The sequence below is a fragment of the Ammospiza nelsoni genome, chromosome 10 (genome assembly GCF_027579445.1).
Source record: "Ammospiza nelsoni isolate bAmmNel1 chromosome 10, bAmmNel1.pri, whole genome shotgun sequence".
NCBI lineage: Eukaryota > Metazoa > Chordata > Aves > Passeriformes > Passerellidae > Ammospiza > Ammospiza nelsoni.
The window spans coordinates 8704449-8722611 of NC_080642.1; the positions used below are offsets into that span (position 1 = coordinate 8704449).

At 64.0% G+C, this 18163-nt stretch overlaps 3 protein-coding genes across 3 annotated transcripts; 2 read left to right on the top strand and 1 right to left on the bottom strand.

Moving 5' to 3' along the window:
* The first annotated feature begins 461 nt into the window (after positions 1–461).
* Positions 462–3890, top strand: LOC132077584 (mitochondrial ubiquitin ligase activator of nfkb 1-A-like). Its single transcript, XM_059479392.1, has 5 exons — positions 462–542; positions 1013–1150; positions 1379–1466; positions 1547–1667; positions 2411–3890. The coding sequence occupies exons 1-5, from the start codon at positions 462–464 to the stop codon at positions 3108–3110; spliced, it is 1128 nt and encodes a 375-aa protein (XP_059335375.1). The 3' UTR covers positions 3111–3890.
* A 5335-nt stretch (positions 3891–9225) lies between these two features.
* Positions 9226–13094, top strand: CAMK2N2 (calcium/calmodulin dependent protein kinase II inhibitor 2). Its single transcript, XM_059479246.1, has 2 exons — positions 9226–9469; positions 11769–13094. Exons 1-2 carry the CDS (start codon positions 9301–9303, stop codon positions 11837–11839), a joined length of 240 nt encoding a protein of 79 aa, XP_059335229.1. The 5' UTR covers positions 9226–9300; the 3' UTR covers positions 11840–13094.
* A 993-nt stretch (positions 13095–14087) lies between these two features.
* Positions 14088–18117, bottom strand: EEF1AKMT4 (EEF1A lysine methyltransferase 4). Its single transcript, XM_059479707.1, has 3 exons — positions 17946–18117; positions 16775–17058; positions 14088–14390 (listed from the first exon to the last, which is right to left on the bottom strand). Exons 1-3 carry the CDS (start codon positions 18115–18117, stop codon positions 14088–14090), a joined length of 759 nt encoding a protein of 252 aa, XP_059335690.1.
* Positions 18118–18163: the final 46 nt, after the last annotated feature.

Sequence of the window (18163 nt, forward strand, 5' to 3'; positions counted from 1 at the left end):
GCAGTTTCCACTTACTCCAGCAGCTCCGGGTCGTTGGCGGTGCCGGGGCGGGGGGAGAGGGGGATCCGGGCCGCTGTGGGGGGCGGCTGCAGGGCTGGGCACACGTGGGCGGTGAGACACGCCGAGGGAGGGGAGCGGGGGCGGCGTGTCTGGGGGGACATTCCCCGAGGGAGGGAAGCGAGGTGGGGAAGAACACTGCAAAGCTGGTGGGGACGAGTCAGAGCCACGGGAGTTCCCTGCCTGCCCCGAGCCTTCACTCCGAGCTCCCGGGCCCCGGCCCGGCCGGTCCCGCCCCGCACAGCGCGGCCCCAGCCCCATGCCGGGGTGTCCCGAGCTCCCGGTACCGGTACCCCGCGGGACGCCTCGGCTGCGGACAGAGCCGCTCGCAAAGGCTGCGGGGAGTTGTGGTTCTGCCTGCGGACGACGCAGAGTACGACAGGAGCTGTAGTTCAGCGTGAGGAATGCTGGGAGAGGCAGTTCGGTCACGGCAGGGCCGCCGCCTCACCGCGAGGGCTGGACTACATTTCCCAGCAGGAAGCGCGGTAGGGCCAGGGTCCGGGCCTCGGGCGCCTCGGGGGTACGGGGGCATCGGGGGCGGCGGGGCCGGGCCGGGACCGAGCCGAGGGCTGGGCCGGGACAGATCGGGGGGCCAGACCCGGGTGGGAGCCTGGGCCAGGCCCAGGGCTGGGTCACGGGCGCTGGGCCTCGGCCCGATCCCGGATGTGGGACTGGGCCCCGGTTGGGCCCAGGATGCAGGGCCGAGCCGAGTACCGGGCACCTGTGGGTGCTGGAGGTGAACTGCCCCCTCTGGGACCGTGGGCAGGCTTGGCTCTGGGGCGGCAGAGCATGGGGACAGGGGTGGAGGAGCATCTCTGCCTTGGGGTTGGGGACAACAAGACAAAGCGCTGCCTTGGGGACAGGGATCCAGGGATGTTGTCTTCAGAGCAGGGGCACTGGGATGTCCCTGTCATGGGTGACACAGCCCCATTCCCCAGACATGTTCACCTTGCAGGCGTTGTCACCCAAGCCTGGCACCATGGACAAACACATCACTCCAGGGGAGCTGCTGTGTCTGGGCTCCAGCCTCGCCTTCTCTGGCCTCTTCTACTACCTGTACAGGAGGAAATCCAGAGTCGTGGCACGCATACAGGTAGCCCTGTCTCTTAGATGCTCTTTCCCAACCAGTGTCTCTTCCCTACTGCCCTCCACGCTTTGATTTAGGTGCACACACTCATGCCTGCAGCCTGCTCCATCCTCTGGTGACCTCATGACATGCAGATCTGAGCAGGCTGCAGGCCAGAGGTCTCCACAGCACCATTCTTGGCCTGCTCACTGCCCTGTCCCTGCCCACGCTCACACTCAGTCCATGCTCTTCCAGGAGGCCCCAAAGCTCCAGGTCGATGACAATTTGCCAGCCCTGGTGTCTGCAGCTGAGGGGCGGTGCCTGCCTTATGTTGCCCTGGAAGGTAAGGACACCCTGTGGCCCTGCATCAGGGACAAGGGCCAGGATCTCCTGTTTTGGCCGTGACACATCCCTTGTCCTTAGGCATAGTGCTGCCAGCCCAGGCTGCACTGACCAGCCACTACCATGAGGGGCTGCTGGGCGTGATCCAGAAACTGCAGCTGAAGGAGCATCGGCTGATCTGGAACAGCTTGGCCCGGAGCTGGTGAGTGATGGGAAGGGGCTGCAGGAGGGGGCTTGCAGCAGTGAGTCCAGACCCCATTATCTGGGGCCACATGGCAGAAAATAACTTAGTTAAAGACTTTAGTCCCTCTGCTTAGCTCAGCACCAAGAGCTCAGAGCTTCTCTGTGTTGTGGCCAGCAGGAGCAGGACAGTGATCATCCCCTGGTACTCAGCACTGGTGAGGCCACACCTTGAGTCCTGTGTCCAGTTCACTCAACTCAGGAAGGCCATTGAGCTGCTGGAGCAGGTCCAGAGAAGGGCAGCAGAGCTGGTGAAGGGCTGGAACACATGTCTGATGAGAAGCAGCTGAGGGAGCTGGGAATGTTTAGCCTGGAGGAAACTCTGGGGTTGCCTTATTGCTCTCTCCAGCGCCCTGAAAGGAGGCTGTAGCCAGGTGGGGATCAGCCTCCCAGGCAACCAGTGACAAAGCAAGAGGAAATGGCCTCAAGCTATGCCAGGGGAAGTTTTGGTTAGAGATTAGGAAGAACTTTACATGGAGGATGATTAGACATTGGAATGAGCTGTCCAGGGAGCAGGAGGTTTCACCACCAGGGAGGCGGTGGAGTTGACATCCTCGGAGGTGTTTAAGGAAAGACTGGACATGGCATTTAGTGCCATGCTCTAGCTGACAGGCTGATATTCAGTCATGGGTTGAAGATGATGATCTCAGAGGTCAGCCTGACTGATGCTGTGATTCTCCACACCCCAACCCTCCGTGCTTGCAGGAGCGAGAGCGAGCGGGTGCTCTCGGAGCAGATCTACACCGTCCCCTTCCTGCTGGCCTCGCCGGGCCCTGAGGCAGCCACGCAGGTGAGTGTGGACAGCCCGCTGCAAGCCGTGTGCCTGCCCCTGGAGATGGTGTACGAGCGGTTCCAGCAGCCGTCCCACGGCTTCCGCGACCTGCTGGGCCAGTACCTGATCGGGGAGAAGCCCAAGGGCATCCTGGAGACGGAGGAGATGCTGCGGGTGGGGGCCGGGCTGACGGGCATCGGGGAGCTGTCCCTGCAGCCCGACGGCTCCCTGCACCTGCAGCCGCCGGCCCAGGGAGGCGAGTTTTTCCTCTGCCTGGGGGACTGGCAGACGGTGCTGGCGGAGCTGGAGTCGGCCAGCGGGCTCTGGAAAGGGGCAGCGCTGCTGTGCGCGGCCGCGGGGCTGGCCGTGCTCCTGCACGCCCTGTGCCGCGCCTACCGCCGCTCCCGGCCCGGGCAGCGGCCGGAGGAGGACAAGGAGCTGGATGGGGAGGAGGGCAGCGACCGAGCACCCGAGGACTCGTGCGTGGTGTGCCTGTCGCGGCCCCGTGAGTGCGTCCTGCTGGGCTGCGGCCACATCTGCTGCTGCTTCCGCTGCTTCCAAGCCCTGCCCACCCGCCTCTGCCCCATCTGCCGGGGACCCATTGACCGCGTGGTGCCCCTCTACCAGGCCTGAGAGCACCTGGGGGTGCCCAGGGAGGGGCAGCATGAACCGGGCCAAGCCTGGAGCCTGCAGAAATCCCAGCTGTCTCCTCCTATGCAGCTGTGCAATTCCTTTTGGGAGGGAGGGGTCTCGGTGTGCCCTTCAGTCTGTTTTGGGGAGGAGGGGAATTACAGCCTCCTCATCCTCCCTTTGTCTGCCAGAAGGCCCCCCCTAAACGTGGAAGCTTGGGGAAAATCTACACAATGCCTAAGCTGAGGAGCTGAGACCCCAACCCCACACTGGGGCACTACTTTGGCTGCCAGCTATTGGACTTGTGTCTCTTTCTGAGCCATGACCTCCCAAAAGCCACGCAGGACTTCTCCCTTGTGGTTTTTTCCCAGTGTGTGGATTTATGGGGATGATTATTAGGGCAAGCCAGGGCTGCTGGGGCACAGCAGGCACAGTGGAGTGGCAGAGACCCAAACCCCCCTGACCCACTGCAGTGTTATACCATTGTGCCACTTTTGTCCTGCCACCCCAGTCCGTGTGCCTACAGCTACTGCCCAGATGACACTGGGGACACCCAGGGGCTGGCAGTGATGAGTCCCGTTGCCAGCTGCTCTGTCACCAAGATGGGAGGTGTGTCCCTCTGTGCCCTCTGTGCCTCTCTGCAGGGAGCACAGCTTTAGGGTGCCACAGAGCCTGCCCTCGTGTCCAGTCCCGCTGCACCCGGCTTTCCTGCTGAGCTCCTGGCCAGGACTGGGTGTGGGAATGGCTTGCAGTGGTGTGTGAGTGATAAAGCCAAGGAGCTGAGCTTGGCCTCCCCTCTTCCTTTGCGCCGTTCAGCTGGGGGCTGGGTGAGTGCTGGGAGCCAAGGCTGTCCCCTTGCAGGGGTGGGCACCACTGCCTCCCCTCCTTCCTCATCCAGGGAGCTGGCCCAGGTTTACAATGGAGCCCAGGTGCATCTCCTCCAGATGCAGCCCTGGGTGGGGGGTGGCAGGACACACAGGACCGTTGCCAAGGTGATTGTGCTCCTCGGGTCTCCATGGCAACTGCTCCCCTGGACTGCTCCCCATCACTGCCTGGCTGCAGTTGCCCAGGCAACCCACGGGCTCTCCTGGCTCCTGCAGCTTTGGGGCACCCAGGGTTTGGGGGTGGGGGACAGTGCTGGCAGGCCACTGTCAGCCAGGCAGCAGCGTTGGGATTGGAGGGGGATGATGTGCCCCCTCCCCAGGGCAGTGGCCACAATTGCAGCTGGGCTGGGAGCTTGCTTGGGGCAAAGGTACCTTGACAGGGCTGCCCCCAGGACTTAAAAGCAGACAGGAGGTCCCAGAGGACCCAATAGGGTCTCCTGGGACCCACATGCATTCTTGGGGTGGGGATGTGTGGGGGAGTTCTCTTCCCCCACCCCGCCTTTTTCTCAGCCCAGCCTCTTCCCTGGGCTGCAGAGTGAGCAGTGGGGCCCAGATTCCCCCTCTCACCCCCCCAGCATCGGGCATCCCCCCCGCAGCAGGAGGGATTTCGGGAAGGAGATAAATACCAGATGGGAGAGGGCCGGGCTGCCAGGAACACACTCCCTGCATGCCAAGAGCTGCTGGCGCGAGTGGGCGCGTGGGCCGGGGAGGGCGGGGGTGCCCCTGCTCCCCGAGACTGCTCACCTCGTTCCCCAGGGCCCTGCAGCCACACAAGGATGGGACAATAGAGAGGGGTCTGCAGCCCCCCACTCCCCTTTGCCCCCAAAGGTGCCCAGGGCAGGGAACACATCCCTTGTGGAGGGAGGCTGCCACCCCCAGTGCTGGGGCACAGCCTGACTCTAGCCCCACGCGGGTCTCTGCCACTCCCAGGAGCCACCAGCCCAGCAGTGGCCTGGCTGCAGCCCCAGCTGCCAGTCCTGCCTGGCATGGCTCTGGGCAGCAGCATGACTCACCCCCTCTGCTCACCACCAGCCAGAGATTTGCTGTGCCAGATCCACGGCACAGGCTGGCACAGAGGTGGCACAGGGGCTGCCCGGCCACGCTGCAGTGCCCACATCCCCAGATAAACCTGCTGTGTGCCCCTCATGGGTATTTGCCCAGGAGCAGGACAGTGGGGAGCTCACAGTGCCTGGGCTGAGCACTGCCCAGCCTCCCTCCATGTCACACAGGCCACGCATCCTGACAGCTGCCTCCTCACAGCCACAGGGTGCCCTGTGTGCCAGCCCATGCCCGTGGCCTCCACCCGCTCCCCCCAGGGCTGCCAGCCCGCTCTGCCTGCCTCCCTGTCTGTTGTCATGGTGACCAGATATGTGGTGACAGGCGAGGATGGATCCTCACACCCCAGCAGGGCTGTTTGCCCAGAAGGGGTGGCTCCCCCCCTTCCTGCTCTTTCCTGTCACCCCTGGGCCTCGGCAGGGGACCCTCCGTGGAGCCCCTGCCCCAGGCAGTGTGCTGGGGGGGCTCCATCTGCTCAGATGCCAGGATCGCAGCTGTGTCCCAGGCAGCTCATGTGGGGAATGGCGACAGCGCCATCCTCCTTCCACCTGCCCTGACAGGGCATCTCCCAGGCTGTGCACAGACAGACAAACCCATCTCAGTAATGACAACCTGTCTTTCTTCCCAGGGGGAGGCACTGTCCCGGCAGGGACAGCCTGATCTTCCCCCAGCAGCAGCTGCAGGAACAGCAGAAGATGAGGAGCACGCCACTCCTGCACACTTGCCCTGGGCTCACCCACAGGACAGCTGCCAAGCAGGACACCTGTCCCCCAACATCCCTGCCCTGTAGTGACAGTTTTCACCACAACCATGGTCTCACAAGGTCATCCCCAGTGCCTGTACCCAGCCCAGTGTTTGTCTCTGCTCCCCCAAAACAGCTGGACTGTGGCACAGGCAGCACACAAAGTGGCATCCCCATCTGGGCTGTGGCTACTGAGAGCCAGCAGCAACAGCCAGGGACGGGCACATCCCCAGTCCTACCGGTGACATAGTCCCTGTGCTGGGATGGGGACTCAGGGAGAGCACCAGTGCCAACAGCAGGCGCTCAGTGAGACCCCCAGTGGCTGCCGCTGCTGTGAAACAGAAGTGCCATTTCACGTTTCTTGGCAGGGCTGGAAGCAACACAGATGGAGGCACCCGCACTGGCCTCCTGGCATGCCTTGGCAGCCCCCAGCTCTGTGGCACCAGCCCCAGGTGATAGCACTACCTCCAGACGTGCAGCAGGGAAAGCCCTGGGTCCTGTGGCTGATGCTTCCTGCCTCCTTTCAGCTCCCTGGCATCCAGTCACTGCCTGCCAGGACACTGACCCCATTCCTGCCAGGCCTTGGACGGGATTGCAGTGCCTGGTGGTTCCCAGCTCCAGCTGCCCGGGGTCCCTGCAGAGCATGGGCAGGAGGTGCTCCACCACAGGCCACTTGCACACACACAGGGTGATTTTCCACCATAAAACCACTTGAACCATCAGTGACTGCAGGAAAAGCTCTCACCTCCATCACAGCACCTGGACTAGGCACCCACAGGGGTGTAGGTCTCAGGGGCAGTATCCAGGTGTGGAGCTAGGGCATGGCAGGGACTGGTGAGCTCCCAGACCATGGGCCAAGTGTGGGCAATGGAGTACAACCTCTACTGCCAGCTCCAGTGCAGCTGGAAGCCTGATGCTGTGCCTCCTACCCTCCTACCCTACCTCCACATCCACCGGGGGGGGCATGGCTGACCTCCAGCCCTTGCATCATCCCCAAGGTGTCCCAGCCCAGGGGCTGCTGCCCAGGTTGAAGGAGCCAGGGCAGGAAGAACACCCTGCTTCCCACCCCCACAGCCTCTTCTTTCCGGTGGAGTTGGCTTTGTGTTGGACAAAAGGCTGCAAAGGAAGCAAGAAAGGAGATTACGTGGCTGCTAAAAGACGGATAAGGAAGGTGGGATAAGAGCCAGGGGAAGGAGGGTGCTCATCTGGCTCACCAGGGGGGATGCCACATGCAATGGCAGGGGATGAGGGGGTCTCTTATGCACCCCATTGCCAGCCCACTCACATCCAGGTCCTGGGTACCTACCCTGCTGCTCAGGGATGCATGACAAGCAGCACCCTTGGGGAAGCAGAGACTAGAGCTGTCCCAAGGAGATGCAGAGCCCAGAGCCACAGCATTGCCCTGTCCCACCCACAGCCCAGCTGTGCTGGCACAAATCCAGCCCTCCTCCTGCCTGGGATGTGCAGACAGTCCTTCCCACACCCCAAATCCCCGGCACCGTCACAGAGCTCCACCCCACAGCCAAGTCAAGTAGCTCCCGCAGGTGTGAGGCACTGTGCAGATACAGGTGTGGGGTATGTGGGGCCATTCCCAGGGTGACCCCTTTCCAGCCTCTCCCCAGCAGCCTGCCAGGCTGGGAGCCCTCCTGGAGCGCTGCACCGGTGCCACTCACATCCCACACAGCCCATCTGCTCCTCTCCTCGCTCAGCCCCGGCCCCGCGCGTGCCACGCTCTGCCTGTCCCTGCCCACGGGCAGGGCACGTGGGCTCAGCAACGGGAAAAGCAGGCCACATCTCAGCGTGGGCCTCTTGCCTATTTTCCCAGGCACTTTTCACAGGAGCAGGAGCTTTCACATGAAAAAGTTAAAGCTGGTTCTCCAGCAAAGGCATGAATAAAAGAATTGCCTTGCCAGGAGAGCAGGTACCACTGTCCCGACCTGGCTCTGGCAGGGGACAGCAGGGACCGATCTTCTGCAGATCCAGACACAAAGGTAAAAGCATGGCTGAGCCTTCCCAAAATAGAAGAACCTGCCTTCCCTCATGGACCAGCCCAGCGGATGCTCTTCTGCAGCACCTTTCAACAAGATCTCAGCTATGGCGATGCTGGAACAGCAATATGTACCACAGGGCTGTCTGGAAAATGCCACTCTCACCCCCTCAGGATATTCTCACTGGGCTGTGGGCTGGCATGAATGAAATGCCATTTCCATTCAGGGATCTGGCTTTGCTGCAATCCAGGACCCCCGCATGAGCAGCGGGACCTGGATGTGAGGGAACAGCAGGAACTGGGCTGCTCCAAGACAGGATGGTCCTCTCCAACCAGCCATAGCCACTGCTGCTGTCACCATCAGTCCAAGATCCAGGGGTCACAGCTCTGTAGCCACAGTCCACTCAAGAAGCATCAACTTCATCCTGAGCTTAAATAGCCCCCCAGCTGCCCCAGGTGACCTGAATGGGGGAGGTCCTGGGTGAGGCTGCTCAGAACCACCAGTGCCAATTAATGCAATCACTGCCCTGGCTGTCAACAATGTGGGAGGAAAGATCCAGGGTGGGTCTGGGGTAGAGGTGTGTAAATCAAATGGGGCTCTGGGGGGACACTGGGGTCACCCTTTGCTGCCCCATCACAGGTCCCCACAGGGGATAATCCTTCCCCTTTTCCACAGAGAGCCCCCAGGGAAGGGTCAGTGGGACAAGGGGTGTCCCAGGGCACAGTCCCCACGTGGCCACACTTACACACACCTGCAGAATTACACCTGTGTGCCCCTGCATTCCTGCAAGGATACAGAATGGGAGGATGTGTACAAACACACGCACACGTGGGGGCCAAGGGGACTGGCAGGGCTTGAGGCAGGACTGGTGCGGCTCCAAGGGGGAACGCCAGCACTGAATGGGGCTACAGGAGCGGGTGCCTGGATGGGTGTTGGGAAAGAGACACAAGTGAGGGGCTGCGGTAGATCCAGGATGGGAGCTGGCCTGGAATCCCGAGGGTTGAGCTTTCTGGTCTGTGGGGTGCTGGGGACTGGAGCAGGATGTGGGGGGATCTGGAGCAGGGTGTTGGGGATCTGTTTGGCATCACCTCTGCATGCCAGGGGAGGGCCCAGCCGTGTCCGGTGGTCCTCAGCTGTCTGGCCCAGTGGCACCCGGCTGTGACAAGGGTTCCCCTCTCCACAGGGGCACCCCGTGCTTGGGGGCACCCCCGAGCAGAGGCGGCCGCCTCGGAAAGGCTGTGCCGGGGGGAGCACTGCGCTCTGGGGCCGTCCCGGTGGCGCGGTCGGGTCCCCATCCCCAGCGGGCGCTCCCCGCGCACCGGCCCCGGGGGTCCCCCGTCCCTGTCCTGTCCGGGCCGGGCCGGGCCGCGGCGCTCCGGAGCCGCCCCCCGCCGGGGGGGTCCCCGCTCCCCCCGGATGCATGACTTCATCCTTCCGCCCGGGTTTCCTCCCCGCCGCCGCCGCCGCCGCCGCAGACCGGCTCCCGGCTCGGCGCGGCGCGGCTCGGCCCGCTCGGCCCCGCCATGTCGCAGGTGCTGCCCTACGGCGAGGACAAGGTGGGCCGCTACGGCGCCGAGCCCGAGGCGGGGGAGCTGCCCTTCAGCTGCCGCCTGCAGGACACCAACGCCTTCTTCGGGGGCAACCAGGGCAAGCGGCCCCCTAAGCTGGGACAGATCGGCCGCGCCAAGAGAGGTACCGCCGACCCCCACCTCTGCCCCCCAACCCCGCCTCAGCCCCCCCCGGGATCCCCGCATCTGCCCTGCAGCATCTCCGGGTTTGTCCCGGGACCCTCGGATCTGCCCTGCAGCATCCCCGGCATCCCTGGTGCTGACTCCTGCATCCCCGGCACAGCCCCACGGCATCCTCGGAACCCCCCATCCGTCCTGCAGCGTCCCCGGCACTGCCTCCTGCATCCCTGACGCTGCCCCACGGCATCCCCGGGACCCCCGCATCTGTCCTTGCGTTCCCGGCTCTGCCCTGGAATCCCCGGCTGTGCCCTGGAATCCCCGGCTGTGCCCTGCAGTATCCCTGGCTCTGCCCCGCAGCGTCCCCGGATCTGCCCTGCAGCATTGCCGGCACTACCCCCCGGCATCCCCGGCACTGGCCCTTGCATCCCCATCACCTTCCCACAGCAGCCCCAGGATCCAGGATTCTGCCCTTGCTTCCCCGGCATTCCCCGCACCGGGCAGTGCATCCCTGGCACCCCCAATATCGCCTGACGAGATCGCCAGACTCCCGATTCTGCCTTTGTATTCCCACTTCTGCCCCACGGCACCCCCTGTCTCTGCCCTGCAACATCCCCAGCACTGCTCCACCGCATTCCTGCGGCTCCCGGCTCTGCCTTGCGTCCCCAGCACTGTCCCCGGCCACCCCCGGCACTGCCGCCAGCATCCCCAGAATCTCTGCCCTACATCAGCTCCAGCACTGTCCCCCGGCAACCCTGAGCCTCCCCAGCTCTGTGACTGACGCCCGCCCCCAGAAGCCCAGGCTCCCCCATCCCTGCTCCAGACACCACCACGCTGTTCCCCCTGCACCAGCCCCCGCCTCATGCCGGGACTGCCCCTGGGATTGCCCTGCAGCATCGCTGGGGCTGCCCCGGGACTGTCCCCCAGCGCCTCCACGGTGCCCCTGGGACCCCCCGGGACTGCTCCTCAGCACCCCCGGGACTGCTCCCTTCTCATTGAGGATAAACAATCCTTTCCGTACCCGAGGATCCCCAGAACAGCCCTCCTGGCCCCCTGAACCTCTCTCCCTACCCGTTTCTGCCTGCCGCAGAGACCCCAGCAGCCTCTGGCCGTGCTGATCAGCAAATCCCCCCCACTTTACTGTCCCCCCAGGACTCCGTGAGCCCAGATGTGTCCTGCCCCCGCAGAGACCCCAGCACCATCTCCCCTGCTTCCATCAGGACCCACAGAACTGCCCCCCTCTCCTTCCTGCACCCTGATCTGTCACCATTGATCCTCCCCAATGCTTTGGGGACCCTTAAAAATGGCCCCCTCTTTTCCTGCAGCCCCCATCCCACCTGCTTGGGGGTCCTCCATAGGCAAACACCCCTCCTTAAGCTGCAGGGATGAGGAGGGAGGGGAGAGTTCCCCCCCAGTCCCACGGGGGGTGAGCACTGCCTGCTCCACTGCCCCCTTTTGCAGTGCAGGAGGCTGGCTCTGGCAGCACCCCCAGGCTGATGGGGGGATGCTTCTCCTTCGGTCGTATTGGGGGGTCCATCTGCTCTCCCGGTCATTCTGGTCTTGTTAATCCACCCCCAGGAGGACGATGTGGGGGATTACTGACCCTCCAGTGGTGGTATTGGGGTGGGGGTCTGCCCCCCAGCCCCAGAGTGATGTTGATGGGAGGCAGCTGCCCCGGCAGTCACGGTGCGTGTGTGTGTAGCTCCCGGGTGATGCTCACGGGGGTCTGTCCAGCCTCCCACCGCTGCTGCTGGGGAGGGGGCTGCCCCGTGGGTGATGCTGAGGGGGTCTCTCTGGAAGCTGACATGACGGGGGGCTCTGCAGCCCCCCACGGTGACGCCGATGGGGGTCCGTGCAGCCCGCCGTGCCGCGGGAGGCTGTCCGGCCCCCCCGGCGATGCCGGTGCTGAGGGTGGGTGTCCTGCGCAGCGGGCGATGCTCAGGGGGGTCTGGCTGCCACCCCCGCCGAGCAGGCGGTGCCCCCCCCGCTGGGTCATTACCCATTCCAGTCCTGTTGCTCTCATCAGCGCCTGCCGCAGAGAGGAGGGGGGGTCCTTCCTGGTCTATTCCTGCCCCCCCCGTTCCCTAATCACCCATCCAGAGGCAGCCGGCTGGCTGCGGGGGGAATGCTGCCCCTACCCAAGCCGGGCAGAGGGGTGATCCCCCACCCCTCATCCCGACTGTGCCCACCCGAACCCCCCTGCCCCGCTCCGGGGGCACACCTGGAGCCTGACGGGGGTGAGAGCCGGGGTAGGGGGGCAGCGGCTGTCGCGTCCCCTCGCCCACGCGCCCCCGCTGTCCCCGCAGTGGTGATCGAGGATGACCGGATAGACGAGGTGCTCAAGGGCATGACGGAGAAGTCGCCGCCGGGGGTGTAAGCCGGGAGCCGCCGCCAGGACCCGCCGGCCGAGCCCCGCTCCAGCCCGCCGCCCCGCATGCTGGCTGGAGCGCCGACGAGGAGGGGGAGGCCATGCCCGCTGCCCCCCCCGGCCCGGGGGGGGGCCCTGCAGCCACCACCACCCCCCCCCGAGCCATGCACTTTACCCCTCCGCCTCCCCCGGGGCCGGGACAAAGCGCCGAGCCCCCCGCCCTGGGCGAAGACCCCCCTGCCCGGGGAAGGGGCCCAGCCCCCCGCTCCGCGGCGCGTCCCCCCGATCCTCCTCGGCGGAGGGTCCCCGAACTCCGGGGCCAGCCGGCCCCATGAGCGGGGGGGGGAGCGCTGCTGTCCAGAGACATTTTTTGCTCCATCGTTTTTTGCATGAGCTTGGTGGCCCGGGCGGCCGGCCCGGGGGCCGAGGGTCAGCCCCACCACTCCGGCACGCTTCTTTTTAAAACAGAAACTCCTCATATTTGTATTTTTATATCCGAATCTTTGTTAAAAACGATCTGCTGACGTTGAGATGTCAAAGTAACTGCATCGAGAAAACAAACAAAAGCAACCAACCAACCAACCGACAACAAAATAAAAAGGTTCATATTTTTTTCCATAAGAAAAAAAAAGACAAAAAAAGAAGAAAAAAACGAGGGCAAAAATTAAAGGGGGGGCGAGAGTGATGGAGGGAGCATGAGGAAAGCCACAGGAGGAGGGAGGGGAGCAGGGACCCCTGGCCCGACCCCCGCTGGCAGGCAGCAGGAGCACCGGCGGGTTTGGCAGCAGCACCGGCCGCTGCAGTTCCTTCCCGGCAGCACCGGGGCAGAGCCCACCGGGGCCAGCTGCAGGTGCCAGAGGGGGTCCCAGCACTGCCCCTCGCTTGAGGGTGCTGGGGTCGGGGGAGAGCGGGGAGGGCAGGGACCGGCCTGAGTCGTTGTTTTTAATTTTATACTTTAATTTAATTTTATTTTTTAAGAAGCTTCTCGGGGGGTTCTGATGTGCATGAGAAACTTGTCATCTTTTTCAATAACCTACGAGTGGCATTTATGGAGACAACGACGCAAAAAAAAAAAAAAAAAAAAAAAAAAAACCACAACAAAAATACCAAACAAAAAACTGAGGAAAAAAGAAAAAAAAAAGAAAAAAAAAGATACTTGTGTCATGATGTTCTACGAATGATCCATTGTAAATTTAAATGCCATTTTTCACTGTACTGGTGAACAAAATGCAATGAATAAAATACATTCATGTACCCAGGTGAAGCCAGCAGTCGCCTGCTCCTTTTTGTCCCTTCCTCGTGCCAGCTGGTTTTTGAGGTGCCTGTGGGATGGGGTGGCATGGCCAGCATGGGGGCTGACCCCAGGGCCCTTGGCTGGCTCCTGGTGCAGGGGAGCCACTGGCTGACCCACTTACACCTTCTGCCCAAAACAGCAGCCCAGCAGCTCGGCCTCTGTGCTGTCACTGCCCAGGAGGGTCCCTTTAGCCCACCCAGGGGGAGTTGGTGCCCAGAGAGCCTCTGGGGACACTGCCAGTGCACTGCCATGCACCTGCCCCAGCAGCACACACACACAGTGGCTCACCCGTCACCCACCCTGGCACACACGTGTCACTGTGCTGCTGGCCCCAGGCACAGGGGGACACGGACCAGGCGTGTGCAGGACACCGGGGTTGTCACCACAGGCAGGAGTGGGGATGGATGGAGAAAGAAGCAGATATGCTGCCCTTCCTGTCCTGTGGCACCGCCTGCCCCATGCTGGCACATTGCAGCCTGGGCCCCCCAGTACTTGGAGGGGGTGACAAGGACACGGTGCCCTTGCACACCCCCAAGGGCTAGGTCCCGGTGCAGGATGGGGTGGGGGGGTGGAGCAGTGGGCACCCCCAATCCTGCCCTCCATAGCCAGTGCTAGCACCCCCATTCTGCCCTGAGCCTGGCTGTCCGTGCCAAGGGGAAGGGATGGGGGACAGGGAGCCACTCCCTGCAAGATGGATGGGTGAAATTAAACCCGATTTGATTTCATTACTGGCTGCAAAGCCTGGAGCCCTGGCTGCTCTCCAGCTCAGCAAGGAAAGGCCAGGGAGGGGGCACAGAATCACCAGAGCATCCCTGTGCCCCCCAGAGGAGGCCAAGCATCCCCCTCTTGCCCCCCATCACCCGCTCCACTGGGCAGCTCGCAGGGGGATGCACCGGTCCCCTGTCTCCCACCTGTGAGGATGGAGCACCTTAAGGCTTTGCTGGGAGCTGGGTGAGCCCCGGGTCAGAGCTGGATGGCGAGCAGATAGTCCTCATCATCGTCCGGGGGGGCGGGGGGCGGCGGCGGGGCGGGGCCCGGGGGGGGCTGGTGCAGGCGGCGCCCCAGGGCCACATCCTGGGGCTCCAGGGGCTGCCCCTTGCGCATCACGTACAGGAAATAGTGGAAGGCTCCGGCGTCGCCGTCCCCGCAGGCAGCGTGGCGCAGGGACCAGCCAAAGGCCTCCTGGGCGTAGTGGGGCTTGCGGAAGTGGGGCTGGGCGAAGGTGATGGAGATGAAGCAGCCCCCTGGGCGCAGCACCCGGCTCACCTGCGGCAGGAAAAGCCCCGGAATGGGGTGGGGAAACCAGTGAGGGTCACTGCTTTGGCTCTGTTCTCAGGGACCCCATCATCATCTGCCAAAGACCCCTCCCAGCCTTTCCCATCACACCCCAAAACCTCTTGTCCTAACCTTGACCCCCCCAAGAGACACCCCGGGTCTGACCTGTCCCCAGACCACCCACATGGAACAGGGGTCTCCATGCTCCATCTCTCCCTGCACTCCAAAACTCTTCACTCCCACCCACAGCAGACAGCATAGAAACCCAACCCTGGCATGGGAAAAGCTTCATCCTTTCGAGCGCAGGGCCCCCCTAAACACAGCACGGGACACCCATCCCACCCACCCCTGCCCAGACCACCCAGCACTACCACCAACACCCAGAATCAGAGGGGAACACGGGGGGTGTTTGATGGGAAAGGACTCAACCCTTTTAATCACCATTTTCTCCCTGCTGGAATTAAGCCCCGCTAACAGGATGGAAAAGAACATCAATTTTCCTGCTTGGCTTTATCCAATGTCAAAAGGCTTTTACGGCCAGCGCCCGCGTGCTCAGCATGCAAAGGCACTGCCCGGGGCGGGCGGGCATCCAGCCCCCTCCCCGCACCCTGCCCCAGGCAGGGACACCCCAGACCCCCCCGGCAAGGGCAGAGAGTCCCCGCTGCAGGGGACAGGGCTGGAGGCCAACTGGGGGGTTTCCCAAGTTCTGCTTTAATCCTGCTGGGAAGCTCCAGCAGGGGAGCTTTGGCTGGGGCCAGTGGAGGGGACAGGCAGCCTGCGTGTCCTCCCCTGCTGCAGCGGTGGCTTTTGAACCAAACCCTACCGGTTTTGGCCAGGAAAATGGGAAGGCAGGTCCCTACATCCCTCTCTGGGCACCTGGCTCAGTATCCCTCCTGCTAAGTGCCTGAAAATCTGCCCTGGGAAGACCCCAGAGCTTCCCAAGCGATGGGCGGGGAGGGGGTCCCCGAAGGTGGGGGCAGGCAGGGATCTCCGGCTGGAACTGAGCGAGGCATCCCGCATGTCCACATCCATCCCTCGTTAATAGAGCAATAATGGCCGTTGCTTGGAGACAAGCGCAGGAAACCTTCCCATCCTTCCCATCCATCAGCGGGAGCAGGGGGGCCGAGGGGCCGCCCCCGCCACACCCGCTGTCCCCAGCAAGCTGGGACAGGGCGTCCCTGCGGTGTCCCCACAGGCAGGGTGGATTTCCACTTCTTACATCCCCCAGGGAGAGGAAGACAGAGGCTGTGAACCCCCCAGTGAAGGGTGATGGGGGTGGGAAGGGAGGTACCACGGACAGACAGACCCCTCTGAAGGGATCTCCAAAACAGGGAGCAAGTGGGAACACCCAGCGAGTCCCCCTGGGGATGAGGACAGCAGGGACAGGCTGCGGGTGGAAGCTGGTACCCAGCGATGCTGGGGGAGGGCAGGGATTGAGCAGAGGATTAAAAAGGGAAAAAAAAAAAGGGAAAATTAAATCCCTGCCGTTTGGCAAAATGACAAGGACAGGCAGCAGCGCTGGCAAGGAGGGCAGAGCACGGATAGCGAGCACAGCCCCACTGCCCTGCCGGGGCTGGAGCTCCCTCCCAGGCTCAGCCAGGCAAGAGAGGATTGGGAGGGCTGTCAACAGCCACAAGCACCCTCCCAGCACCCCGTGCCTGCAACCCCAGGGTGCCAGGGAGGTGCAGCAATTAATTATCCTGGCAGTTATTCCCGCAGGGTGGGAGAGGCTGCCAGGACCCGCACCCCCGCGCCGGGACAGGTTCAATCCGGTCCCGCCGCCAATTAACAGGGCCCCGAGGCATCGCCCGTCCCCGTGGCAACGCCATGGCCCTGTCGATGCTGATGGGAGTTGCCATGGCAACACCAGACCAGATGATGGGGACCCCGGCTAAGGCGATCGAAGCTGGGGCGGGGGGTGCGGGGGGGGCCAGAGCTCTCACAGCCCCACGGTCACCACCTTGCCCTGGGCTGGCAGGGCCACCTCGGTGTGTCCCCCTGGGACCCCTACAGCCACCCACGCTAGGATGGGCCCATTTTTCCAGCCAACTCTTTGCATTTAGCATGCAAATAACGAGAGGGGCCATCCAGCAGGACCCAGGGACACATCCTGCTCCGTCCACCTGCCTGGGGAGGAGATGATGGGCTGTAAGAGGGGTAGTTTCCCACTCCCAGGCGTGCTGGGAGCTCCCCAGGTGTCCCCCTGCAACACACCTGAGAGGCAGGACAGAAACACCGGCTGGGAGGGCAGAAACCCTGGCTGGGGCACGCACAGGGAAGCAGGGTGGTGAGCAGGCACTCAGCACCTTCCCCCAGCCCAAAAGGGGATGGGGTCCCACCCTCTGCACCCCTGCCCAGGTCCCCCCAGCCCGTACCTCCGCCAGCACCCGGCGCATCGCCGCGGCCGCCTGGGGCGAGACGTGCCAGGGGTCGGTTTCCTCCACCAGGAGCACGTCGAGGGTGCCCTTCTCCAGCACCACATCGAAGGAGGCGTCGGGGAAGGCGAGGGCGCGGATGTCCATGACGGCCCAGCGCAGGCCGGGGCAGCGGGCGTAGCGGGCGCGCATGGCCGCGATGCAGGCGGCCGAGAAGTCGATGCTGGTGACGTCGGTGTAGCCCAGCTCGTGCAGGTCGTGGCTCAGGGCGCTGTTGCCACAGCCTGTGAGGGGCACAGCTCACACAGGGCTCGGGTGCCCGTGCCAGCACCCCAACTCTGTCCCTGCACCCCAAAACGCTTCACTCCCACCCACAGCAGACAGCATAGAAACCCAACTCTGGCATGGGAAAAGCTTCACCCCTTCGAGCACAGGGACAGGGGAGGGTGTGGGTGGGCTGGGGCTGCTGGGCAGGGGCAGGTCATGGCTTTGATGCCAGCTAGTGAGGGTTGGGCGAGTCCCTGATTACCCCTGTCCTGCCAGGTGGGTGCTTTGGGCTCCTGTCCTGGGGCAGCTCTGCACACCCCATCCCCTCACCTTGGCGTGGGAGGCAGGGGGAGGCTGGAGGCAGTAAAGGGGCAGGGGGCGTCCCCAGTTATCCCTCCCGCAGTGGAGCCGGCTGCGGTCCCAAGAGCCTGCTGGATAACTCCAGTGGGAAATTAGGGAACTTCGGCTGGGGTTTAACCGGGTGCGATGGCGAGAGGGATGGAAGAACTGGTGTCTCAACAGGACACGGGGAGTGCCCCGCTACCAAGCCCTCCCCTCGGAGCCGCTTCACCGGGGCTCGGCCGCTCACCGGCGGGGCGAGGGGGATCCCACAGAGGGGGGGGCGGATTTGGGGGCTATTAAACGCAGCTGGCAGCGGCTGATCCGCTAACAGGATCGGTGATTACACCCGCTTAATCCCGCCGGCGGATCAGACCGCAGGTGGGATTACGGGGCGGTTATACCACCGCACCGGGGCCACCCCGCGGGCCGGGCTGGGCGCAGCTCCCGGTACCGGCCCGGTGCCACACCGCCCTCTGGCGGCTAGCGCCAGCGCATCCACCAGCGGGGCCCCGAGCCCCGCCCGCCCGCCCTCCACCGGGCACGCCGGGCACGGGGCACGTACCGAGGACGAGGATGCGGTCACCGGGGCGCAGCTCGGGCTCCAGCTGCGGCAGAAAGCGGGAGAGCCCCCCCAGCCACTCGCGGGTCTCGGCGCCCTCCCGCCGGTACAGCTCGTCCCAGAACCGGCGCCGCCCGTACCGGGGGGGGGCGGCGGATGCGCGCCGCCGCTCCATGCCCGCGCGCGGGGCGGGAGCACCGGGCGCCACGTGCTGCCCGCGC